This window comes from Geotrypetes seraphini, chromosome 13 (assembly GCF_902459505.1).
Source record: "Geotrypetes seraphini chromosome 13, aGeoSer1.1, whole genome shotgun sequence".
NCBI classification, from domain to species: domain Eukaryota; kingdom Metazoa; phylum Chordata; class Amphibia; order Gymnophiona; family Dermophiidae; genus Geotrypetes; species Geotrypetes seraphini.
The window spans coordinates 50138195-50166008 of NC_047096.1; the positions used below are offsets into that span (position 1 = coordinate 50138195).

Below are 27814 nucleotides of genomic sequence, written 5' to 3' on the forward strand. Positions count from 1 at the left end.
TTGGGTTTTCAGGATTTCCTCAATGAATATGCATTGAAAGCAGTGCATGTAAATAGATTTCATTCATATTCATTGGGAAAATCCTGAAAACCTGACTGGATTCCGGCCTTCGAGGACCGGAGTTGCCCACCCTTGTCCTAAGCTATCCCAACTTAACAAATTCAATGCATTTCCCATACCTTCAATCTAGCAACATTAGATATTTTCTAAACAAATATGAAATTGGCCTTGTCTTCTCCTCTAAGGTCTATATACTTAGATCCTGAAGTCTTATCTCATATAACTTCTGCTGCAGACCCAGTACTGTTTTGGTTCATTGGCGTAGCCTGAGATAATTTTATTAGGGACCCAAAGTTAACAGGGATCACTAGGCCTGTCATCCTCTCCCCCTTTGCTGCCACCCTATATCACTGACTCATTCATCAGTGACAGGAACCTGCCATTCTGTTCCTTGTCTTCCTCCCCTAACCTGCAGCTGGCACACTGAAATCTTGCAGGCTACATGCTCTGCCCTTGGTCTTGCAAGAACTTGAATGGGACATGCCACCTGAGAGGTCTCAACATGCTTGCTGTGTTGGCTGCACATGTAATAAAGAAGCTCTGGAATGTTTCAGCTGCGAGGCCTGGGGGATCCCCACCAGTGCACCAAAATTGGAGGAACTGACGCCCCTGTTTTGCTTGCCATTCCCTAGTTTACCTCTAACTTATTTCTGATATGGAGACGCCAGAACTGCTTCACCAGTCAACCAATAGAAACACTTTTACTTTTTTTTCCCTGCCTGTTAGGTCTCTTTCTGTATGACCTAGCCAGGACCGTAGCGAGCTATGTGCCTGCAGTGTGGCCACACAGGACACAAGGGAGGCAGGGACTCCAAAATTGTGTCTTGCCCATTTTCTTTCCTGCTTGGCTGCAATACAGTGGGCAGGATAGGAGCTCTAGGAGGGTGGCTTGGGATACATAAGACTAGATTCACTAAGCCCACCGATCGTGTTTGTGATCGTGTACCGACCCAATTTTCCTCCGACCCAATTCACTAACCTCTGTGCCGATCATCCTCCGATCCGATCCGTGCATGCAAATGAGGGGAAACGGCATGCAAAGTAGGAAGGCAGTGATTCACTAACCAAAATCAGGAACACCGACTGGGCTGGTCGATCAACAAAGAAACGACTGCTGGGGACCAGTCGATCACGTCCTTTCCGACTGCCTTGCTCTCTGCCGACTTAAGTAAACTGCATCTTCTGCTCTCTGCCGCAATTCTCCTGCTCTCTGCTCCGACTCTCCTGCTCTTGCCACACCGCTCTCTGCCCTGACTCTCCTGCTCGCCCTTCCCCACAGTGCAAGCCCATGGTTTTAACCTGTGGGTTTAAAGCGGGTTACAACCATGTGCTTGCAACATACAAGTAAAAAAAATTAAAAAGTTTCCAACTCTGCAAGCATGCGCAGACCATCTACAGGCAAAGAAGATGGTCTGCCCCCTGCCCCCCCCTCAAACTGCCCCCACACCCACAAACTTCCCCCATAAATGGAAATTAGGTGACAGCAGGAGGGATGTCTAGTCCTTCCTGCTTCTCAGGCCTGCCACTCCAAAATGGTGGGCCTTCCCCTTCCCGGTGCATCCTGGGATGCATGAGGAGGAACCTAAGGCCCTGATTGGCTCAAGATGTCTAAGGTCCCTCCCTGATTGTCTCAGTCAAGCCAATCAAGGTCTTAGGCCCCTCCCCATGCATCCCAGGATGCACCAGGAAGGGGTAGGCCCGCCATTTTGGAGTGGTGGGCCTAAAGAGCAGGAGGGACTGGGCATGTCACCAGACTATAGCATGGCCTTTTTTACCTCTTTCTTCATTTGGGTATGTATATTCTCATACCCATATACATGTTTTCTCCTTCTTTTCTTTGACGTTCTTCCAATCATGTCACTAGACTAGCATGCCTTTCTTTATTTCTCTCTTTTATTCCTTCATTATTTATTATTTTATGCACTTCATATCTTTTTATTATTTTTTATACTTTATATGACATCACTTTCCATGTCTGACCCTCAGATTTTCATTCATGCCGGTTTTGTATTTAACCTTTGGGCCTCAATTCCATTCTTCACTTTTTCCATAGCATTATGCACATAATTTTGGTAATGCATGGCATTTGTGTATTCTAATTTATATTTGTTTACAATACCATTCTTTGTTGAACCCCCTGAGGAAGAAGTATTTCTTCGAAACACGGACCATGTCGGGTCCGGTACATCATGATTATAAGGACCAGTTCTTTGGATGTATTTTATGCTGCTCATGTATTTGTTTTAATTTTTTTATTTTCTGTTACCTTAATAAATTCCTGCACCCTGTCCATGCTCCATCCATGTTTATATGCTAAGCATTTTAGGTACTACTTTATTAAACAGCACCTAGTACACTTTTTTGCACATTACTTCCAATTATTGATGCCTAGACACCAATTTATAGAATTACCTTTGAGGTGTGTATATATTTACTAATGCACAATAAATTCATCAGTTTTCCTGGTACTCGTCACCATTCCCTTTCTGCACTATCCTTTTATATTTCAGGTTCAACACATCGCTTCAAACTGGCCTTTCTTTCTCCCCAAAAGATTCAACAGTAAAAGCTATTTGAGTCTACCTCTGCCTTCAAATTTCAGGTACCCAAAGTCTGGACTAGCTTACCAGTAGGTTTGTGTCAGCTCCCTACCCACTTCAACTTCAGTAAAATCCAAAAGACATCTCTTCTTGTTATAATTCACCTGAGGTCTACCCATGTAGGATCCCAAAAGTCTTACTATAACTCCAACCAAATGTCTTTGTAATTATATTGTAAACCACAATGATTCCTAGTGGAAAAATGTGGGATATAAGAAATTACAGTAAAACCTTGGATTGCAAATAACTTGGTACGCAAGTGTTTTGCAAGAAAAGCAAAACATTTTATTAAATTTTACAACTTGGTAAACAAGCGCTGTCTTGCAATACAAATACATCAACAGTATTTTGCATTAAAGTTTTTGGGTTGTGAAACAAATCGTTTGAGTTTTCATTATTTCCTATGGGAACATTTGCTTTGATTATACGAGTGCTTTAGATTACAAGTATGCTTCTGGAATGAATTATGCTCGCAAACCAAGGTTTTACTGTATATGGTATGGTATTTTCTGTCAGTTTAGTCTTCTGCAACCAAGCTATATCTGTGGGATCTAACTAGGTACTTGGGACCTGGGTTGGCCACTGTTGGAAATAGGATACTAGGCTTGATGAACCTTTGGTCTGTCCCATTATGTCAATTCTTATGCTCTTATATGAGCCAAGTATAGGACAATCAAGCCATTGTGACATCACTGATGAGGTTGGCTCTTAGGCATTGGAGGAATGAGGCATTATGACATCACGATATGAGCGTGAAACCTTTTGTAAAGACTTTAGCTTTTTCTGAAATACTGCCTGCATATGGAAAAGGAGAGCAAAGAGTGAAAAACACAGAGGACTTTAATAGATGGCTCAGAGCCTGGTGTCATCAAGAAGACTTCAGGTACATAGGAGGATGGGGAAATACATATAAGGACAAGAAGCTATATTGCACTGATGGGCTACATATTACTACAGCAGGAAAAAGAAACCTTGCAGAGAAATTTAGACAATATTTTTCTAGGCATTTAAACTAGAAGGTGGGGGTGGTGTATGTACGAAGGACAATTATAGAGACCACCCCCGGCAAAAGAAAAGATGCGATAGTAGTAAAGGCTGCAACATAAGCAATATCAGCAACTCATTTCTTAGTATTGCAACGGAAAGTGAAACGACACAAAAATCCATACGAAAAAGGAGATTATCGCTGAAAAATAGCTGGAAAGCAATGACCACAAATGCTCGCAGTCTAAGCAACAAAGTTCATGATCTGCAAGCCCTAATATTAGAGGCAGATCTAGATATTGTTGCTATCACAGAGACATGGTTCAGTGAATCACATGGATGGGATGCAAACATACCGGGATATAATCTTTTTAGGAAGGACAGAGATGGTCATAAAGGTGGAGGAGTAGCTCTCTATGTAAAGATCAATATCCAAGCGACCGAAATGCAAGGGACCTGGGGAGAGGAAGAAGCGATATGGATTGCTCTGAAAAGAGAAGATGGAACTTCTATCTACGTGGGTGTGGTCTACAGACCTCCGACTCAATCGCAGCAAATTGATAAGGATCTGATTGTGGATATCCAAAAGTTTGGAAGGAAAGAGGAGGTTCTGCTGTTGGGAGATTTCAACCTGCCGGATGCGGACTGGAATGTCCCGTCTGCGGAATCGGAAAGAAGTAGGGAGATTGTGGATGCCTTTCAAGAGGCTCTGCTCAGACAAATGGTGACGGAACCCACAAGGGAAAAAGCGATATTGGATCTGGTCCTCACAAATGGAGAGAGTATCTCTAATGTTCGAGTGGGTGCTCACCTGGGTAGTAGCGATCATCAAACGGTTTGGTTTGATATAACGGCTAAAGTGGAGAGCGGCTGCACGATACTTAAAGTCCTAGATTTCAAACGTACGGACTTTAATGCAATGGGAAAGTACCTGAAGAAAGAGCTGTTAGGATGGGAGGACATAAGAAAAGTGGAAAGACAGTAGTCTAAGCTGAAAGGAGCAATAAAAATGGCTACGGACCTTTATGTGAAGAAAATCAATAAAAACAAGAGAAAAAGGAAGCCGATATGGTTCTCCAACCTAGTGGCTGAGAAAATAAAGGCGAAAGAGTTGGCGTTCATGAAATATAAAAAAAACCAAGAAGAGGAGAGCAGAAAGGACTACAGGGTGAAACTGAAAGAAACCAAGAGAGAGATACGTTTGGCGAAGGCACAGGCGGAAGAACAAATGGCTAAAAATGTAAAAAAGGGAGATAAAATTTTTTTCAGATATATTAGTGAAAGGAGGAAGATAAAAAATGGAATTGCTAGGCTAAAAGATGCTGGGAACAAATATGTGGAGAGTGATGAGGAGAAAGCAAATGTGCTAAACAAATACTTCTGTTCTGTGTTCACAGAAGAAAATCCTGGAGAAGGACCGAGATTGTCTGGCAAAGTTACACGAGAAAATGGAGTAGATTCTGTGCCGTTCACGGAGGAGGGTGTTTATGAGCAACTTGAAAAACTGAAGGTGGACAAAGCGATGGGACCAGATGGGATCCATCCCAGGATACTAAGGGAGCTCAGAGAGGTTCTGGCGAGTCCTATTAAAGACTTGTTCAACAAATCTCTGGAGACGGGAGTGATTCCTGGGGATTGGAGGAGAGCGAATGTGGTCCCTATTCATAAAAGTGGTCACAGGGATGAAGCAGGAAACTACAGGCCGGTGAGCCTCACTTCAGTTGTTGGAAAAATAATGGAAGTGTTGCTGAAAGAAAGGATAGTGTATTTCCTTGAATCTAATGGGTTACAGGATCCGAGGCAACATGGCTTTACAAAAGGTAAATCGTGCCAAACGAACCTGATTGAATTTTTTGATTGGGTGACCAGAGAGCTGGATCGAGGACATATGCTAGATGTAATTTACTTGGATTTCAGCAAAACCTTTGATACAGTTCCTCATAGGAGGCTGTTGAACAAACTTGAAGGGCTGAAGTTAGGACCCAAAGTGGTGAACTGGGTCAGAAACTGGCTGTCGGACAGACGCCAGAGGGTGGTGGTTAATGGAAGTCACTCGAAGGAAGGAAAGGTGACTAGTGGAGTCCCTCAGGGTTCGGTGCTGGGGCCAATCCTGTTCAATATGTATGTAAGTGACATTGCTGAAGGGTTAGAAGGAAAAGTGTGCCTTTTTGCAGATGATACCAAGATTTGTAACAGAGTAGACACCGAAGAGGGAGTGGAAAATATGAAAAAGGATCTGCAAAAGTTAGAGGAATGGTCTAATGCCTGGCAACTAAAATTCAATGCAAAGAAATGCAGAGTAATGCATTTGGGGATTAATAATAGGAAGGAACCGTATATGCTGGGAGGAGAGAAGCTGATATGCACGGACGGGGAGAGGGACCTTGGGGTGATAGTGTCCGAAGATCTAAAGGCGAAAAAAACAGTATGACAAGGCAGTGGCTGCTGCCAGAAGGATTCTGGGCTGTATAAAGAGAGGCGTAGTCAGTAGAAGGAAGAAGGTGTTGATGCCCCTGTACAGGTCATTGGTGAGGCCCCACTTGGAGTATTGTGTTCAGTTTTGGAGACCGTATCTGGCGAAAGACGTAAGAAGACTTGAGGCGGTCCAGAGGAGGGCGACGAAAATGATAGGAGGCTTGCACCAGAAGACGTATGAGGAGAGACTGGAAGCCCTGAATATGTATACCCTAGAGGAAAGGAGAGACAGGGGAGATATGATTCAGACGTTCAAATACTTAAAGGGTATTAACGTAGAACAAAATCTTTTCCAGAGAAAGGAAAATGGTAAAACCAGAGGACATAATTTGAGGTTGAGGGGTGGTAGATTCAGGACCAATGTTAGGAAATTCTACTTTATGGAGAGGGTGGTGAATGCCTGGAATGCGCTCCCGAGAGAGGTGGTGGAGAGTAAAACTGTGACTGAGTTCAAAGAAGCGTGGGATGAACACAGAAGATTTAGAATCAGAAAATAATATTAAAGATTGAACTAGGCCAGTTACTGGGCAGACTTGTACGGTCTGTGTCTGTGCATGGCCGTTTGGAGGAGGATGGGCAGGGGAGGGCTTCAATGGCTGGGAGGGTGTAGATGGGCTGGAGTAAGTCTTAACAGAGATTTCGGCAGTTGGAACCCAAGCACAGTACCGGGTAAAGCTTTGGATTCTCGCCCAGAAATAGCTAAGAAGAAAAAAAAAAAAAATTTAAATTGAATCAGGTTGGGCAGACTGGATGGACCATTCAGGTCTTTATCTGCCGTCATCTACTATGTTACTATGTTACTATGAGCTCTGGAATGTTTTGCTACTATTTGGGTTTCTGCCAGTTATTTTGGACCTGGTTTGGCCACTGTTGAAACAGGATACTGGACTTGATGGACCTTCGGTCTGTCCCAGTATGGCAATTCTTATGCTCTTATGTGTTACAGTCTTTAAGATATTTTATTAGTCTTTTGGATTGTTCAGAACAGCTACATTCAGGAACACCAGTTTCAATTTATCATCTATTATCTTTCTATTTTATAATGCTATGGGCTAGATTCACTAAGGACACCGATCGTGTCCCGACCACTTTGCGATCACTTAGTGGCCCCAACCCGATTCACTAACCTTACTCCCGATCCAATCCACACATGCAAATGAGGGGGGAAAGGCATGCAAATATAGGCAGGCTAAAAAAAATGAGGGACTCGGGCTGGGCTGGCCGATCACACTGCTCAGGTCCTTTCCGACTGCCCTGCTTTCTGCCCTGACTCTCCTGCTCACGGGTTTAAAGCGGATTAATACTACGGGCTCGCGAAGTAAAAAAATAAAAATTCAAAAGCTCTGTAAGCATGCGCAGACCATCTACAGGCAAAAAGATGGTCTGTGCATGCGTTGGGATCGCTGTTCAGTGATCCATGTGATCAGCTGGGGGCATGATTCCGATCGCCCTCATGTGATCGCATTGTGAACCATCGGCTGGCAACCTCACGGATTGGATCGCTAACGGATCAGATCCGTGAGGTTAGTGAATCGCCCCCAATGTGTGAGACCTTCATATACTGTGTGTGTACCTATATATACATATATATGGAGAGAGAGAGAGAGTGTGTGTGTAAGTACACTTTGTTCCTATCTCTTTTAAGCCCAATTTTATTTATTGGCTTTGCCCTGCTATGTTCCTTTGGAGCCCTTCTCCCATGTCCCATACTTTCTCTCTCACCCTTTCCCGCCCCTCACCAAAGTTCCTGCTGTTTACATCTTTAGCTGTATTGTTCTGTTTCACAGCAGCCCCTTCCCTCCCCTTCCATTCATGCTTCAATCATATGTGTGAATCGTGCTTGTTTTACATTCATGACGCCTCAGTCATTCCTGCTGGATCACCCAGATTCTTCTTGGGTCCCTTTGCTTTTCAGGTAAGTGGATCTTGTATCCAGTCGTGTAGATCAGTGATTCCCAACCCTGTCCTGGAGGAACACCAGGCCAATCGGGTTTTCAGGCTAGCCCTAATGAATATGCATGAGAGAGATTTGCATATGATGGAAGTGATAGGCATGCAAATTTGCTTCATGCATATTCATTAGGGCTAGCCTGAAAACCCAATTGGCCTGGTGTTTCTCCAGGACAGGGTTGGGAACCACTGGTGTAGATCACAACTGCTGCGCTTGCAGACCTGCTCTTTCAGCTTCCACGTGTCGCCCCTTTGGGCTCTGGATCTGAGAATGTTTCGCTTGATCGTCCCGAGTTTGTCCTCAGATTCTGCTCAGACTTCTTACCACTGTCTTCCCCCCCCCCCTGGCTGTAGCTGCTTTGTGATCTCCCAGTTTCTCCCGCTGTGCCGTGTCTGTCTTCTCACCTCACCTTCTCCCTCCGTCTCGGGGGAGGTTGGCCGCAGACAGGCTTCTTCTGAATGAATCCGCCGCTTGGCCACGCCCCCTAGCGCTGTCAGTGAGCTGAGCCCCTCCCCTCGCTACTGCCCAGCTGTGCGACGGCGAGCACGAAACGAAACGCCGCCCCGGTTTCAAAAGGCAAAGTGGGGGGGAGAGCGCGAGAGGCTTCTATCCCGGGAAAGAGGGGACCGGCGCCATCGGCATAAAGCGCCCACGGTTTTCTCGCAGTGATCGGGAGCCCGAATCCTCCCCGGCTAGGGGGAGCCGCGACACCCTCTTTCCCCCCCTCCCGCCCCCCTCCCCAGCAGCCAGCATGAAGGCAGCCGTGGACCTCAAACCCACCTTAACGCTCATCAAGACGGAGAAAGTGGAGCTGGAGCCCTTCTCGTATCCCGGTGAGTCAGTATGCAAGAGAGGGCTGCACCCAGGGCATAGTAGTGCACCTAAGGAGACGGGCGGAGGGGGCTGAGTGTAAGAACCTTCTTGAGTAAGGGGTGTTGCCTGTCTTTGCACCAGTTGCGAACATTTTGTTGCCCTTGTTTTCTCTATTTAAAAAAAAAAAAAAAAAAAAGTTGATGCTTGCTAGTTTTATTTGAACTTGGACTGGGGGTTGGCACAGTCTGCTGTAAAAAAAAAAAAAAAAAAAAAGTTTAGGCACTACAGCTCCGTCGCCGGTTGAATCAAATGAGGATGTTGATTGGGACGCAGGAGTGGACCAGATCCATACGTTTAGGAACTGGGCCCTGATAGATGGCTTCTGCTGGGGCAGGGTGGGGGTAGAACAGACCGTCGGGAAAAAATGGTAAAGGTGTCCCCCCCCCCCCCCCCTTTGCTCGCTTACATTCTAGTTAGATTAACACTTGCTTGACTCACGGCTCCCTTTTTTGGTCTGAGCTGGGAGAAAATGTGAGTCTCATCATCCGCGCTGATCAGTGTCTGCTATGGGTCCAGCGCTGTTGATTTTGCTTTCGCGGTGATGTAGATACAACCAAAGATGTTTTTGTGACACCATTTGGGGAAAGACTTTGTGGCACATAAACCCTTGTTTTGGTGGCTGCAGTTGGTATGTTTATTTCTCTAGATTGAATTGGAGCAAACTATATCATCAAAAAAAAAGTTCCTCTGAACCCTAGACATCGGCTGAGTTGCTTTCTAGCTGCACAATGGACTGCAATAGTAGCAGATGTGGTACAATGATGTTTTAGAATTTAGACTATGAATTGCTGCCCAGTGACCACTATTGACCTTAAACATAAGAACCAGCTCCTGTTCCCTTTTAACTTTTGGGTTGCCTAATTTTCTGTATATAAGTATGAGTATGTACAAGTATTAGACTTATCAAGTTGGAAATGTAAAGGGTAAAGACAGAGGGCTCATAGGTTTGATATGCTGCCTTTCTGTGATACCACCAAAGTGGTTTACATATATTTATATGCAGGTGCTTTCTCTGTTCTTGTGGAGTCATAATGTAAGTGGTTTTTTTGTGCGTGGTTTTTTTTTTTTTTTTTTTAACCTGGTGCTTTGAAGGGTTAAATGACTTGCCTGGGATCACAAGGAGCTGCAGTGGGAACTGAACCCAGTTTCCCAGGCTCTCAGCCCAATGGAGTAACCATTAAGCTAATAAGTCCCCCCCCCCCCCCACTCCCGTGACTGTCAGATATTACCTCTTGCAGTCTTTGCCCTTTCAAGGAGCACAGTACAGGGGTAATTTTATAATTTTGGGTACATGTAAAAAGTGCATGTATAATTTCTCTGTGCAGACGACTGGATATTCAAAGTGAAAGGGGGGGATATCCTTCTACTTTGAAAAATAGTCCAGAGAAGGTCTGTGCACACATTTTACCTCTTCTCTTTGGCATGCATGGATTTTCCGGGTTAACTTACATGCACGTGCTTGGGATTCTCAAAAGTATACAGTACGGAAATGCAAAGCCTACCACACGGATGACTCCATCTGAGTGAACTTAAGTCTAAGTTTACTCAATATACATGTAGCAGATGGACAGTTTCTATAGGAGTGCATTTCCCGAGACACTGTTTTATTCATTGGGATTGCTTTTGAAATGACCCGGTGTGTTCTTTATATGATTAAGATATCAGTGTATTGGGAGGGGGGGATTTAACTCATGCCATTCACACTGAGTTAAACCATAAAACGTGTACAAAAATTATTCTAAACATATTTTTTGATATCGACTCCTTTCCAAATGAATATATTCGCTAATTCGAGAGATTCACAGGTAGTGAACCTACAAATTAAAAAAAAAAATAAAAAATCTATTTATCTATCTGGAATGGATGGATTTTGAATGTATCTTAGTTCTGAATGATGAGACTAGGGCTTCTTTTACTAAGATGGCTAGCGTTTTTGGCGTGCGCTAAAGATTAGCACGCGCTAACCCTCTGCCACATGAGAAACACTACTGCAAGCTCTATGGAGGCATTAGCGTGCGCTAGCGCACCCTCGTAAAAGAAGCCCTAGGTCTTTTCTTTATACTACAGAATTATTTTTTTACTTTTTATCTATGTATTTTGTATGTAATTGCTTAGAACTTTTGTAAGATTTGGCGGAATATTACATTTTAATAAACATTAACATAGTAACGGAAGCTGAACTGTGTTCAAGTATGCTTAATAATTCCCTGTCCTTGGAGAGTTTACGACCTAAGGGGATGATATTCAAAGTGATTTACTAGCTGGCAACTGACCAGTTAGATCACTCGCAGGTTAGCTGCTAATTTTCAATGGCACTTAATCAGCTAAGTGCCATTGAAGCTGGCTATGTTGGGGGCACTCTGGGGGGGGAGGGGGGGCAGAATCAGCACTTGGCCGCAAAAGGGCTGATATTTCAGCCTTTAAGCAGCCAGATTTAGCACATAAATGGGACCATAAAAGTCTGTTCTATTTTTATTTGCTAGTCCATGGCTACTTAAGTGCTAAATTTTGACTTAAGAGGCTATATGTTAACCGTCTCAAAAATAATGGGATATTCAAAACTGAAGCCTACACAGCTCCTGACTTTGAATATCTGGGAGTAAATCTGTTGGTGGAAAGCAAAATGCCCCCGGCATAATATCAGACCTTAAGCTTGTACCTGAGGGTTGTTGTATGTGGCTTGCCCAGGGTCACATGGATTGTTGGTGAGGTTTAAACCTTACTTCTCTGGTTCTCAATCCATTACTGTTAAACACCCCCCCCCCCCCCCCCCCCGGGCTACTCCCAAATCTATTCTTTTTAAACTAGTGGAACTGGAATGGAGTCTAACCCAGGGATGTGAAGTCGGTATACTGACTCCAGCTCCCCTATTTTTTATATTGACTGACTGACTCTAACTCCTGATATTAGGCTTTATATATTTGTGCCCTGGATCTAACGTATTGGTAAATATAAGTGTAAAATGGTTTGTCAGATAATATTGTAAGTTAATATTTTGAAACTGGAGGCGGAGTCAGTACATTTTTACAGACTGACTCCACCCAAAATGACTTCTAATCCCAGCGCTTCTCTTCCCTGATCCCATCATTCTTCCTCAGTCTCCCTTTCTATTTGTAAATCTTTGTGTGGCCTCTTTTTTTGGCAGCCCTCTTTTCTCCTTGCTTCCCTCCAGCCCTGCAGCTATTTTATTTATTTAATTAAATAATTTTCTATTCTGTTCTCCCAGGGGAGCTCAGAACAATTTTTTTACATGACTTTATTTAGGTACTCAAGCATTTTTCCCTGGCTATCCCGGTGTCCTAATGGGAGGGCTTAAGTGACTTGCCCAGGGTCACAAGGAGCGGCATGGGTTTGAGGCCACAACCTTAGGGTGCTGAGGCTGTAGCTTTAACCACTGTGCCCATACTCTCTCCCTAAGTGAATGTTTCCAAACCTATCACTCTTCTCTATTTTTGTTCTATACCTGATCTGTAAAGCTAAACAGCTCTCTATTACTGATGAGTAAGTGAAAAGAGGACTTTGAGGTGGGATAAAGAATCCAGGATCTCCTGTTTACTAGCCAGGTGCTTTAACCAATGGTGTCATTGTTTCTGAAGCTATGCGTCATGTGCAGTGTGCATGTTGTACAGAGAAGAATGCTCCATTACAGCCACTGGCACAATTGTACTGCTAGGTTTCTTTCTTCTTTTTTTTTTTTTTTTAAATCTTTATTCATTTTAAAAACATACACAAAGTGCATACAGAAATACAACAATTGGCACCAAATAACAGCACTTATTGCTAACAAATAATAATAATATAGACATATTCCCCCCTCCCTCCCTCCCAACCTAGATACTGTTAGGTTTCAAAGGAGACCTATTACAAAACTGCAGCAAAATGTGGCCGGAGCACACCCTCAAGCGCAGGGATCTCAAAGTCTCTCCTTTAGGGCCGCAACCCAGTCGCGTTTTCAGGATTTCCCCAATGAATATGCATTAAAGCAGTGCATGCACATAGATCTCATGCATATTCATTGAGGAAATCCTGAAAACCCGACTGGATTACAGCCCTCAGGGAGGGACTTTGAGACTCCTGCTCAAGCGGGTCTTCCTTGTGCACTAAGGCCACTTTTTGCCACAGCTGGAAAATGGCTGATTTTTAGGTCATGGCCACACATGGGCACTTACCACCTCCCGTTATGTAGGCGGTAAAGGCTCACACATGAATTCGGAAGCACTGTCACTAACTGATTAATACAGATGTGTCCCATGTCCCCCCCCCCCCCAGCTATACCGCTTGGAAAGCATGCACACAGTGGGATTTTACCATGGGACGCCCTGCTGTAAGCCCACAAGTGTACTCTTTCTATTTAGAGATTTTCTGGAAATGAAATAAAGAAGGAAAATGTTTTTCTAATGTTGCTGCTTTAACTGATAGTTATAGAAGGCAATATTCTTACGAATCACAAGAACTGATGGCAAGCCAATCGCAGCCTGAGCGGGACCAGTCAGGAAGCGCAAAGGTTGCGCTCCTGCCTTATGCGCCACTCTCTAGGGAGAAAGGCAGCCATCCAGCACTGGCCACACCAGTAAAAAAAAAAGGTGGGGGGGAGGGAGAGGTGTATTTGCTCCATAAGACACACCCACTTTTCCAGCCCCTTTTTGGGGGTGGAAAAAGTGCGCCTTATTGAGCGAAAAATACAGTAATACCTTTAACTGATGGATAGTTCAATTTCAAATCATTTTAAAGTTCAAAATCATTAGGGGATCAAGGTGCGCTAGCTGATTTAGTGCATGGTAAATGCTAACGCATCCATTATGTTCTTGGACTTGTTAGCATTTAGCGCGCACTAAATCACCTAGCGCATCTTAGTAAAAGAGGGGGTAGATATTATAGATGATGAAAACATGTCCATCAGATATTGAGGGGCCAGGCTATGATAGATTTTAAACACCATCATGCATATTTGAAACCTAATTTTGCCCTCTACAGTCAGAAAAATCAGAAAAGGTGTTTCATAATCGTGTTTTGAACAATTTGTAACTTTTTCGATAGAAACCTGGAACATCCTGCAGACAGATAGTCAAGTTGCGACATTATAAGAGCTTGAACTATCGGAATACATTTTTGAGCATCCAGAAATTTACTAATCTGTTTCAGTTTTTGGAGGTCTATTTGGGATTAAGTAAATAACATGTTAGAGAATCTAGTGGCTTTATCTTATGATACCATTTTATTTGGTACTCTTATGAGAGCCAAAAGTCAACTATCAATGAATAACAAGCTTCTATTAGTGATGACAGGGGTTGCCATGCAGCTTATTTTAAGAAATTGGAAAAACTGGGATAGGTGGGAATCCCTGTGTTATACATATAAAATGGAGTGTTGTATGGCCATACAACAGGGAAGATTGAAGAATTTTATAGAGGTGTGGGAGCCATTGACTAAATACTGTAAAGAGGAATAATTTTATTTTATTTTATAAGCAAGTAAATGTACACATCCTGGGGGGGGGGGGGGGGGTAGGGAAGGGAATGGAATTTTATGAATGGTTTCATGAAGCTTTGAGTTATTTGTTTGTATATTAGCTGGGAGGGAGGGGGGAAAATTCTTTGTTGCAGTAATATTTGAAAGTTTGCTGCACTTATTATACAATGTACATATATGTGATTCATTTATGGCGCATTTGTAGTTTGAAAATCAATAAAGAATTAAAAAAAAAAAAAATAACTTGATCATATTTTTGACCTGAAGTTCCATGTAAAATTGATTGTCAACCTAAATTCCCAAGAATTTTGTAGAGGGCTCAAAATTGTGAGGATTATTTGGTACGTGAAACTTTTGATTAGTCCACAGATAACTAGAAGAGGCCAATAATAAGAATTTATCCCTCTTATACAAAGGGGTCCTTTTACTAAGGCACGTTAAATATTAGCTAACGTGCCTATTATAGTCTATGGATGCGTTAGACTTTAGCGCTTGCTAATATTTAGTGCGTGCTAAAATGGCTAGTGCCTTAGTAAAAGGACCCCAAAGCCATGATAGCTAGCGGCTGTCACACAGCTAACGCTCCTCTGCCTATTAAACCCCTATGGGCTTTGGAGCAATTACCAGAGCAGCAGCTGCAGCTTTCTAAAAGGAGCTCATAGTTTTTCTCTTGTTTATTTTCAACTTATGCAATGTTAATCATTGGTTGGTGGTATCTATGCAAAAAGTGATGCATTTCAACATATTATCCCAGTCTTGTAATGCTGGAAGATGAAACGTAATGTCATTAGCATAAATCAGTGATGTCAAACCCAGAGATTCTAATTTAGACAAAGTGATTGTACACATTAAACAATGTGGGGGGACAAAGGGGATCCCCAAGGCACTCCACACCGCACCAACCAATGTTCAAATAATTCACCTTGCATCTTAACTTGATATGAGCTATCTACCAACCCCCCCCCCTCCAGAAAAAGAAGAGAACACATCATCTGTAATACCAAAATTTGACTAAATCTGTAATAAGAGTATGATCAACCAGATCCAAAGCACTCAACAGGTCAGATTGTAGCACTACCAACTGCCTATATTTTTTTATCCTGGATCTAATAAAAATTGAACTAAAGCCAGTACAAACAATTTAAAGCCTAGTATCAGTAGGAATCAGACAGTAGAAAAATAGAAGTGTTGGAGTTAATGGTTTGGTGTACCGACTCCATAGCCCTGGGGGGAAGGAAAGATGAAGAAGGAATGAGGACGAGACTGATAAACTACTGATCTAGCATTTTCCGAGAAGTAGCATTTTTCCCTGCCTGAAATTTAGCCAAGAGGGCTCAGAATACCAGTCCACCTCAGTCTGCCAAATTTTGGAAAAGTTGGCTCAAAGCCTTTAGAAGAAACCAGGAGAGAAACCTTGTGCGTGTCGAGCCACCGCACAAGACTATGATTTGTTGAATAAAATTGCACGCCATTGTTCTCGAACCTCCACTGTTGTCTGTTGGTTTCAAAGCCTTTAGAGACAGATGAGAACATGCTAACTTATGGCTCTAGCTCCTGTTATAGTTAAGCTCATTAGAGCAATATTAATTACAAGGGGGTCACCTTTACTAAAGTGTGCTAAGCCCTATTGTGTGCTGAAAGCACAAGAAAAGGAATATTGCAAAATACCCTAAAAGTGTTTAGCAGTAATTTATTTATTAGGCTTTATTTACTGCCTTTATTTATTAGGCTTTATTTACTGCCTTTTTGTAGAGGTCCCACCTACGCGGGAACAGGAAGTCACTGTAGAATGAAGGCTTCTGGGGCAGGCCGATGGCTGCAGGCTCATCTCGTTGACACTGCTGGCCGGCCCACAGATTTAATTTTAGTAGAAGAGGTAGGTAGGGGACACGAGAGGAAACCCTAGACATGCTGCTGAAATTCTAGAAAGATGTCTGGCCACCCAGACAGTCCTCTTAAAATAGGGCATGTCTGGGTAAATCCGGATGTCTGGTAACCCTAATGGTTATTTATTTATGTTTTATTTATTTACATAAAGCCCTAAGCAATAGATAATTACAGCATTAAAAATATTCAGATTACAGTACAAAGTATGGCACAGTATGCTACAAGTTTCAACTTTATTAAAAAATTTGATTAATTGCCTAATCATATATTCAAGGCAATGTACAATACTAAAAATTTTTTTTACAACATATTAGGGTATAATACAAATGACACAAACATGATTTACGAGACCGATATTTTCTCTGTAGTGGCTCCTCTTACTTGGAATTCTCTTCCTTTATATATCAGGAAAAATAAGAATTTAAACCAATTCAAAATTAATTTAAAAACATTTCTTTTTAAAATTTCTTTTGATCTCTAAACTCACTTCACTGCCAATTTCTATCAGAGAACCTTCAATCCCTCCCCATTGTTTTTTCCCTCCCATTTCAGACCTCTCTTTCTCCCTTTTTAGGGAAAATATTTTTGTAACTTTAAATCCTTATGTTCATTCCATATGTGTTATAGTCTGTCAATATTGTTTTGTGAGTCAAATTCCCTTTAGTTAAAGAAATATTATAATACTGTCATTTTACCCCTTTAGTGTTCAATATTATATAATTTAACGATGATTGTTATACTTTGTTAATCGCTTAGTTTGTAATAAGCGATACATCAAATAAAATTAAACTTGAAACCGACAGAACCACTAGGAAAGTCAGGAATAGAAATACAGTAATTAATAGTAAATGAGACAATTAAGGGAAACAACAAAAGGAGGGGTTTAAAAGCAGTCAGAAATCTAAAATTTGGCTAAAAAAAAGTTGGGATTCTGAAATGAAATATGCAGTCCTGACTAAGGGATCTAACAGTCAAAAGCATCTTTAAAAAGAAAGCATTTTAACTTACCCTTGAATATGTCTTTCTTCCCTTAGATAAATCGGTAAGGAATTCCACAGTTGAGGAGCCGTAACCGAGAAAATGTATTGTCTGCGAGTATTAATGGATTTAAGTGGAAGAACAGTCAATAAGTGTTGATCACTGGATCAAAGTGTTCTGGTGGGGAAGTAAGGGATCAGGACCCTATCAATGAAAGCTGGGGCTTTGTAGAGCAGAGATTTAAGGGTTAGTCAACATATTTTGTATTTTATTCAGTGTGACACCGGAAGCCAGTGAGATTTGTTGAGCAGTGGTGAGACATGATCAAATTTCTTTGCTTTCATGATAATTTTAATAGCGGCATTTTTTAATTAGTTGGAGGCGCTTAATCTCCTTTTGAGCAGTGCCTTAAAAGAGAGCGTTACAGTAGTCAATTTTAGAGATGACCAATGAGTGGATCAATATGTTAAGTGATTTGGGTTCTAGCCATTTAGAGACCGAGCGAATTTGCCGTAATCTGAAAAATGTTGATTTTACTACACTACTGATGTGCTCATGAAAAGACAGTCTCGGATCGAATACAACCCCCAGAATTTTAATAGTGGTGACTGCCTGAAGAGTATTACTTTATTTTTTAATGGGCAGTATAGGGTGGAAGCAAAGATGAGATAAGAGGCTTGCGCCAGAAGTAAGTCTTAGTGAGTCTTACTGTCATGGTAAGCTTTTGAGCATCGGAGCAATAAAGTTTAAAATTTAGCCCTGTAATGTACTGGTAGTTAGTGAAGTTTTTGCAAAAATGGTCCGATGTGGTTGTGTCACTTGCTACCTTCTATTAGTCTTGCAGAAGCATTCTTAATCAATTGGAACTGGTGCAGACCTTTTGTAGTCTGATCAGTGTACGAGTGCATTACAGTAATCTAGTCTTGATGATGTTATAGCATGCGCAACTGAGATATGACTTGCCTTCCCAATGTAAGGAGAGAGGCAGTGTAGTTGTTGCAAATGACAGAAGCAGCTCTTGAAGATTGCTTGGATTTGGGGGATCAGACTTTGTTGAATCTAGCTGTATTCTAAGTTTCCTAACTTGTGATTTGAGGGAGAGTTTTTGTATTTTCACAAAGAGATATTGATGTCAGTGCCCACTTGTGTTAGGGACCCATAGAAGCTTGGTTTTACGTGGGTTCAGGCAAAGTTTGTTGTTTTTAGCCCATTCTTGAATTGATGTTAGACAGATATTCAGTTTATTCAGGACTGTGGATAAATCAGGTTCAGTTTGTATGAGTAGCTGTACGTCATCCTTGTAGATGTAGAACTGACTGTCCATTGACCGAATCAGTTTGGCTAGTGAATTGAGTTAGATATTGTATAGAATTAGGCGACCTTATCAATCTTTGTGGTACCTCACAGGTCAGTGCTCAATTTGCCTGTCAGTGTGTGCTAATTGCATGCTATTTATTTTTTTCTGTAATTTTTTTTCAGAAGGGGGCTTGTCGTGAGAGGAGAATGTTTGTCCATTAGTGTATTTGCTTAAATCTGTATTATCCATTTAGTACACGCTAAACACAAGAGTAATTAGCACCTCCTAAAAAGGAGGTGGTACGTGCTCCTGTGTTAATATTTTTGCAGGACTTGCATGCTAATACAAAAATAATTTTTTTTTAAAAAAAAAAGCCCTATTTTAGGGATAGGTTAGAAATGGGCTTAATTTGCAGAAAAGTCCTGTGTTAAAACAGGCTAAGAAACAAGCTTTGCATGTTTTAATGCATCTTACTAAATGGGCCTTAAGTTTGTAAAATCAGTCAGGCTGTTTTTTGTTAGTCTTTCGGTCTCATTTTTATTCCTAATAGCTTTATGTCTCTTCCCCCCCCCCTTTCTTATTAAAAGATGTGCACCATTTATTCCAGATCCCTCTACCATCTGTTTGTAGGGTCCTGAGTCCACTCCTCAGTTATATTTATAGGAAAAAGACTTGCTGGCTCCCTGCTTGGAAGCAGGTGCAGGTAGTGGAATACTGCCATTTCCTGAGCAACTATGGCTGGATGTTCTCTAATAATGAATTCTAGGGTTTTTACATACTAACCTACACATTTCTAAAGAGGAAGGGGGTAGGAGCTTCAGGCTCAGAGAACAGACTCGCTGGCAGCAATGTGCTCCTCTGTATAAAATAGGAAGGAGCAGGAGACCAAGGTGTACAGGTCTTTCATGAAAGATAAGTCATGGGGAGTAGGTTGAGACTTCCAGTTCCTATTTTCCTTTACACTTTTGTACCTTGGGGTTGTTGTTTTTTGTTGTTGTGTTTTTTTGTGTGTTTTTTTTTTTGGGGGGGGGGTGGATGACTTGTACAGTTTTTCCAGGGCAAGATCTGGAAACTGTATAGGATTTGTTAGACTTTTGGAAAGAAAAGGAGATTTTGCATGAATTAATTAAGTTCTTTCTTGTACAAGTTGCTGTTCACATAACAATGATTTGATTGATTAAGAGCAGAGAATTCTGGAAATTTAAAAGATATGGAGCCAACCAAGTACTTGCATGAAGAGACACTTAGAAAGGAGAGTAAATTGTCTCGCATATCATAATGTTTAAAAAAAAAACCCAAAACTAATTTAGGGCTCCTTTTACAAAGGTGCGCTACCGGTTTTAGCGCACGCAGGAGATTAGTGCTAGCTGAAAATCTACCACCTGCTTAAAAGGAGGCGGTAGCGGCTAGCATGCACAGCAATTTAGCACACGCTATTCCGTGCATTAAGGCCCTAACGCGCGGCATAAATAATCTTGTCTCTATTGCTTTTTCTTACATATTGAGAAAACAGAGCAGAGAGTAGTGCAGAACTCGGGAATTATTTTTCTCACAGAATCATTTCCATTATAGTCCAGAAAGGATTTTCCAAGTGTTATGTTGAAATTGACATAGGATTACAATGTATCAGACTAGCCTCAATTTTAGTATCGTGTTTATTATCTGATCCCTTAGCTCAGGGGTGTCCAATGTCGGTCCTCGAGGGCCGCAATCCAGTCGGGTTTTCAGGATTTCCCCAATGAATATGCATGAGATCGGTGTGCATGCACTGCTTTCAATGCATATTCATTGGGGAAATCCTGAAAACCTGACTGGACTGCGGCCCTCGAGGACCGACATTGGACACCCCTGCCTTAGCTGAAACGCCAGTTATCTGGGAGGTGGTCTAGTGGTTAGAGCTGCTGCCTCAGTATCCTGAGGTTATGAGTTTGATCCCAGCCTCCTCCTTGTGACTCTGGGAAAGTCATTTAATCCTCCATTGGCCCAGGTGTCAAAGTTAGATTGTGAGCCTGCCAGGACAGATAGGGAAAAAAGAGTGCCTGATTACTATTTAATGTACTCTAAACTGCTATGGATGAATCTCTTCATGAAAAGGCAGTAAATAAATAAACATATCACAAGCTCAAAAGCCTAGGAGAGCGTTCTTCCCCTCTGTTCAGGCCAGACCTTGAGCTGCATTAGGTTGCATTCACTGTTCCCTCTAAGCCAGGGATCTCAAAGTCCCTCCTTGAGGGCCACAATCCAGTCGGGTTTTCAGGATTTCCCCAATGAATATGCATTGAAAGCAGTGCATGCAAATAGGTCTCATGCATATTCATTGGGGAAATCCTGAAAATCTGACTGGATTGCAGCCCTGCTCTAAGCTGAGTGGAAGTTTTCCAACAACATTGTTGTCAGTGGGGGAGACAGTCCTTCAGTACTGGGTTTACAATCTCTCTAGGGATAAGCAAGTTACCTGGAGTCCTGCAGAACTTGCTTGTCCCTTACTATTGAAAATGTGGTAGTATAACAGCAGTAACCCCCCGGTAGGACTCTAGATAGAGAACCCCTGTTCACCTTAGAATAGGGTTACCATACGTCTGGGAAAACCTGGACATGTCCTCTGTTTAGAAGACTGTCTGGGTGCCCAGAGGGATTTCCAAAAACCTGGCAATTTGTCTGGGTTTTGGAAATACTGAGCTTGGAGGCCACATCTGGAACTGAGCTTGGATGCCACATCTGGAATCCTTTGCGCATGCGTGGCCATCACCATGCTGATATCATATGCACATGTGCATGCATGCGACATAATCAAATTTCAAGTTTATTAGGTTTTTATATACCGCCTATCAAGGTTATCTAAGCAGTTCTACAATCAGGTACTCAAGCATTTTCCCTATATGTCCCGGTGGGCTCACAATCTATCTAACGTACCTGGGGCTATGCAGGATTAAGTGACTTGCCCAGGGTCACAAGGAGCAGCACGGGGTTTGAACCCACAACCCCAGGGTACTGAGGCCGTAGCTCCATCCACTGCGCCACACACATCCACGCATTTGTGAAGGCTTCCAAGCTCAGGGAAGTTCACGGGGGAAGTGGGCGGGGCAGGGCCAGGCATCCTCTACCGTAGAGGGAATGGTGGTTGCATTTATTGGTGGGTTCCTTTGGTGTAGGCAGGAGAGCCATACATGTATCAGTTTGACAGCAGAACGCGGCTCTTAGGATGCTCTGTTCATGTTTTAAATGTATAAGGTTCACAACCTCATGTTCTGAGCTTTCACTCTTCAATTGGCCTTGCTATATTTATGCTTTATGTATCAGTGTGATGTTTGCATAGGACTCTGTCAAGGACTGGCACAGTGCCAATTCCTAGTACCGTATATACTCTAATATAAGCTGAAATTTTGGGGCCAATAAATGGCTCAAAAGTGGGGATCTCTGTTTATATTTGGGTCAGCGCCCCCCCAACCCCACCGCTCACTTCCCGGTTTTGTTGCAGTTTTCCGTCAGGCCTGTTGTAAGACTTGGTGGTCAAGTGGTGGGCCAGGAGAAGAAGGATCCCTCCCACCTCCTGTCCCGGCCGACTGTGATAACCTTTACTTCCATCCCTCCTCCCCTGCATAACCTTTCAGTTCCCTGGTGGTCCAGCAGTGAATCGGGCCAGAAACTATCTTCCTGTGCTCCTGCCCCATGCAGAGCCCGCTCTCTGAATGGCTGTAATGGATTCCAACTAGTCTTGCATACACTTGATTTATGTACACTGCCTCCATTATATGCACATTTATTTCATGGATATTCATTGTGGATATCCTGAAAACCTGACTGGCAAGGGGGTACTCCAGGACCGAGATGAGAAACACTGATCTAGACTACCTCTCAGGCCACTTAACAATTTCAACACGGTTGTTTCAGTATTGCAACCTTTTCTATAAGCTGATTGTCTGGGGTTCAAGATACCATTATCTGTCACAAACTCTGTTAATTGCTGTACACTTACTTATCCTCTCTATCAATTTTGCACAAAATGGTAATTTTGAAATGGGCCTGTAGTTTTCTGATTTTAAAGGGTCTCCGTTGCCATTTTTCAAAATTGGTGTCACTGCTGCGTGTTTCCAAGATGTTGGAACCAAGGCATTTTCTAAGCTTTTTTTCAAAATACATGTTACTTAGGGCTCCTTTTACTAAGGTGCGTTAGGGCCTTAATGCGCGGAATAGCGCGCACTAAATTGCCATGCACGCTAGACCTTAACGCCAGCATTGAACTGGTGTTATAGAAGCGTACCGCGCGGTAATTTTGTGTATGCACTAAAAATGCTAGCGCACCATATTAAAAGGAGCCCTAAGTGTATCAAGCCATGCTTAGGAGTTATCAACCAATCTGGAGGAATTGGGTCTATTGCTTTATTTAGCCTTCATCTTTTTGAATAATTTTTCAATTTCTTTAATCAAAACCTGTTTAAAAGTAGATTATTTAATAACATCTTCCTCATTGGCTTCAGTGACCTACAGTGAAATCTGATTACTCATTGAACCAATAATATTGGATCATTGATCTATCACCTTGTTGCAAAAGTAATCGGCCAAATAATCCACATCTGGCATTAACTTCCCCCCTTTTTTTACAAAACCGCCAATGTTTTTTAGCGCAGGCTGGTGCGCTGTTTGCTTTGCTGCTCCCCAACACTCATAGAGCGTCAGGAGCAATGCAGACAATTCAGCGCGCTGGTCTGCACTAAATACCACTTCTGCGGTTTTGTAAAAGGGGGATGTTCAGTAGTTTTTTTGTTTCCTACCATCCTTGATGTAACAAAGAAAACAATTTAAAGGGAGGGCAGTCATCTTGCTGTATCAATAGAGAATAATACTTAAATTTCTTATGAACTTCCTTAAGATAATAAGAGGTAGGTAATGTTTTTTACAGGGTTTTAACAATTCTTTTCTCTTATGTTTTCTCCACAAGCGGTCAGCTCTATTAACCTGATATCTTAAAAGACGTAGGATGGCATGAAACCATTTGCAGTTATTTCTTTTAGAACTCTTTTGACAGCAATGTATGATTTAAAGTTTGATTGTATTTCTGAGTTGATTGAATTTGTGTTCTATTCCTGTTTATAACAGGGACGATTAATGATGTTTAGACATGTCTGTCATATGTGGTAATCGCAGGGAAATAAGATTTTATGTATGTGATATGGAAATCACATAGTTATATGCGGTATATAAATTTTTAAATAAATAAAATAAATAAATTACCCAACAAATACCATGGGACATAAGTATTCCCTTTTTTTTAAAATCTTTATTGATTTTTAATCTAAAACAGTGTCGTACAAATGAACAAACAGTAGATATTACATACATTACACTAAGATTTTCAGTTATCCTACATATAATAATAACAACATAAAATAACATAATATATAGTATAAATGAAGAATAAAGTTACCCAAATGTCCCCATCAATATTTATTTTCCCCCTCCAACCCCCCCACCCCCATGGATGTGTAAAGGTAAATGAACAAAAGGAAAGATTAAAAAAATATAAATTATTATAATTTTACAAATTTAGTCATAAATTTAGACCTAAGTATTCTAACCTCATTCATAAGTTGCTTGTACTTCAACTGAAGAATCAAGAAAATCAATAGGAATCTTTTGAAACAAAGGTGGTAATGCCATAGGATCCACCATTGTTGTTTACAAGCAAACTCTGTAAATGGTGCCTAAATTGGCTGGTGCCTAGAAAAATGGTGCTGGCTGCGTGCCAATCACACTTAGGCGCTGTATTACAGAATCGCGGTTTGCGGTGGCCTGTGTAAAAACTTAGGCACCTAAAATGTAGGCCATGATTTTAAAGGCCTACATTTTAGTCACCTGATGCCTCCTTTTATGAAACTTAGGCACCTAAAATGTAGGCCATGGTTTTAAAGGCCTACATTTTAGTCACCTGATGCCTCCTTTTATGATACTTAGGCACCTAAAATGTAGGCTATGGGTTTAAAGGCCTATATTTTAGTCACCTAATGTTTCCTTTTATGAAACTTAGGCACCTAAAATGTAGGCCATGATTTTAAAGGTCTACATTTTAGTCACCTAATGCCTCCTTTTAGGATAGCAGTTTCTAGCCCAAGGAGCTTCACTGAATGGCCCGTGCTGTTCCCGACACTCATTGAGTTCCTATGAGTGTCGGGAGCAGTGCGGGCCATTCAGCTTGGCTCCCGCACTAGAAACTGCTATTGCAGTTTCGTAAAAGACAAGGTAAGTTTTTGGAGAATTATGCTAACGGGCACCTATGCCATACTCTGCCCATAGAAACACCCATTTAGGTGTTAGGCACTGCTAAGCGTCAAGCAATAGGTGCCTTTTATAAAATTGAATAGACACCTATTACCCAATTATTATTTTTTTACCAATTATTGAGGCTATTAAGAGTATTTTGCCAATTAAGTTAGGCGCCTTTTATAGAATCCGCCCCAAAAGTCTAAGGGCTCCTTTTACTAAGGTGCGCTAGCGTTTTTAGTGCACACAAAAGATTAGCACGCACAAACCATGCGCTAAATGAAAAATACTAATGCAAGCTCTATGGAGGTGTTAGCGTTTAGCGCGTGTGGCATTGTAGTGTGCGCTAAAACCGCTAGCACACCTTAGTAAAGGGAGCCCTAAATGATACAATGCAAAAGTCTCTCATAATAGGCAAAGCAGACATAACAGATAGGACCTATTAGAAATTTCCCTAATAGAATGGAAAAAAAACCCCATAGACAACAAAGAAAAATGGGGCTACCCAATGATCCACAGTGGAAACAATCCTCTGATGAAAACAGAAACAAAAAACTGTGGATACAGATGTTCTGGAGATAATTTATTATATACTGACATATAAAAACATGAAAATTCAATGAAAAAAGTACAATGATAAAAAATACAGTGATAAAAATCCAACTTTTGGGATCATTATTCATTATTAGCTCTTCCTTTTAGGACCCCTGAGGAAGGCGTGTTTGCCGAAACATGGACCGTGTAGGGTCCGTTTGGATTTTTACCACTGTATGTTTTATTATTGTACCTTTTTCATGTTTTTATATGTCAGTATATAATAAATTATCTCCAGAACATCTGTATCCACAGTTTTTGTTTTCAACAAAAAACATAGAAAATTCCGGCAGATAAAGGCCAAATGGCCCATCTAGTCTGCCCATCTGTCTAATTTGTCCATTAATAAAAAGTTAACACAAAGCAAAGTAAGCTTAAAGACAGCATTAATGAAAAATAACAAAACCATTTTTTGTTTTACTTTGCCTTAAAAAAATAAATAAATAGAGTTAGGCTAGTGCTAGGAGTGTGGGCATAGTGGTTAGAGCTACAGTCTTAGCACCCTGAGGTTCTGGGTTCAAGTCCCATGCTGCTCCTTGTGACTTTGGACAAATCACTTAATCCCCCATTGTCCCAGTACATTAAGTAGAGTGTGAGCCCCCTGAGACAGATAGAGAAAAATGCTTGAAATAAATAAATAAATCCCCCCCCCAAATAAAAAAATAAAAGAAAATATTGTTATCAGATATAGATTTTTAATGAATCAAGGAACAGTTCCATGCATGCAACCAAAGTAAAATGCAACTTCAGTGCCTTAAAATTCATCACTGTCTCTCTAACCTCAAACCAGCATAAGAACATAAGCAGTGCCTCCGCCGGGTCAGACCATAGGTCCATCCTGCCCGGCAGTCCGCTCCCGCGGCGGCCCAAACAGGTCACAACCTGTCTGAATCACCAGAAGGGGCTCCCTTGCCACCTTGGTTTCTCATTGAAGTCCTATCTTCCCATCGAAGTCCTAACCCTCCGGTCTTGCACATGGTTGGGTTGGGTTTCTATACTTATTACCTGGTTAGCTTTCTATACTTGTGTTACATCCCAGCTCCTCCCTCAGTATCCCACGATCCCTTTATCCCTCAGGAATCCGTCCAATCCCTGTTTGAATCCCTGTACCGTACTCTGCCTGATCACATCCTCCGGTAGCGCATTCCAAGTGTCCATGACCCTTTGGGTAAAAAAAAACTTCCTTGCATTTGTTTTGAACCTATCTCCCTACAGTTTCTCCGAATGCCCCCTTGTACTTGTTGTCCCCTTCAGTCTGAAGAATCTGTCACTATCCACCCTCTCTATGCCCCTCATGATCTTGAAGGTCTCTATCATATCTCCCCTGAGCCTCCTTTTTTCCAGAGAGAAGAGCCCCAGCCTATCCAACCTCTCGGCGTATGGGCAGTGTTCCAGCCCTTTTACCAGTTTCGTTGCTCTCCTTTGGACTCTCTCAAGTACCGCCATGTCCTTCTTGAGGTGCGGCGACCAATACTGAACGCAGTATTCCAGATGTGGACGCACTATCGCTCGATACAATGGCATGATGACTTCCCGCGTCCTGGTTGTTATGCCCCTCTTTATGATGCCCAGCATCCTGTTGGCTTTTTTCGAGGCTGCTGCGCACTGTGCAGATGGCTTCAGTGATGCATCCACCAGCACACCCAAGTCTCTCTCAAGTCTGCTGTCTCCCAACAATGCCCCCCCCAATTTGTAGTTGAACAACGGGTTCTTTTTCCCTATATGCATGACCTTGCATTTTTCCACGTTAAAGCGCATTTGCCATTTGTTTGCCCAGTCTTCCAGCTTGTCCAGGTCCCTTTGCAGGTCCTCACACTCCTCCCTGGACCTAACTCTGCCGCACAGTTTGGTATCGTCTGCAAATTTTATAACCTCGCACTTTGCCTCCTTTTCCAGGTCATTGATAAATATGTTGAAGAGTAACGGCCCCAGCACCGATCCCTGTGGCACACCGTTTGTGACTCCCCGCCAGTCAGAATATTGGCCCTTCACTCCGACCCTCTGCAGTCTACCCGACAACCAGTGCTTGATCCATCTGTGCACATCCCCTCCCACCCCATGGTTCCACAGCTTCCTAAGCAGCCTTTCATGTGGCACCTTGTCGAAAGCCTTTTGAAAATCGAGGTAAATGATGTCTATGGGTTCCCCATTGTCCACCCGACTGCTTATTCCCTCAAAGAAGTACAGAAGGTTCGTTAGGCACGACCTTCCCTTACAGAATCCGTGCTGGCTTGTTCTCAGTAGGCCATTCCTCTCGATGTGCTCGCAAATGCCGTCCTTGATCATAGCTTCCACCATCTTCCCTATAATTGAAGTCAGGCTCACCGGTCTGTAGTTCCCGGGGTCACCCCTCGATCCCTTCTTGAAGATAGGTGTGACATTCGCCAA

General features: G+C 42.2%; 1 protein-coding gene across 4 annotated transcripts in view; it reads left to right on the forward strand.

The window, feature by feature from the left end:
* ETS1 (ETS proto-oncogene 1, transcription factor) overlaps positions 1-27814 on the forward strand; it is a 295332-nt gene that overhangs the window by 110894 nt on the left and 156624 nt on the right. The window contains exon 1 of one of the 4 annotated variants that reach the window (XM_033918931.1): positions 8505-8903. The exons of the other annotated variants lie outside the window; for them this stretch is intronic. Coding sequence (XP_033774822.1) covers positions 8822-8903 — 82 coding nt within the window. The 5' untranslated portion in view covers positions 8505-8821. Of the gene's footprint in view, positions 1-8504; positions 8904-27814 lie in introns of those variants that run through there. 4 annotated transcript variants of the gene reach the window in all.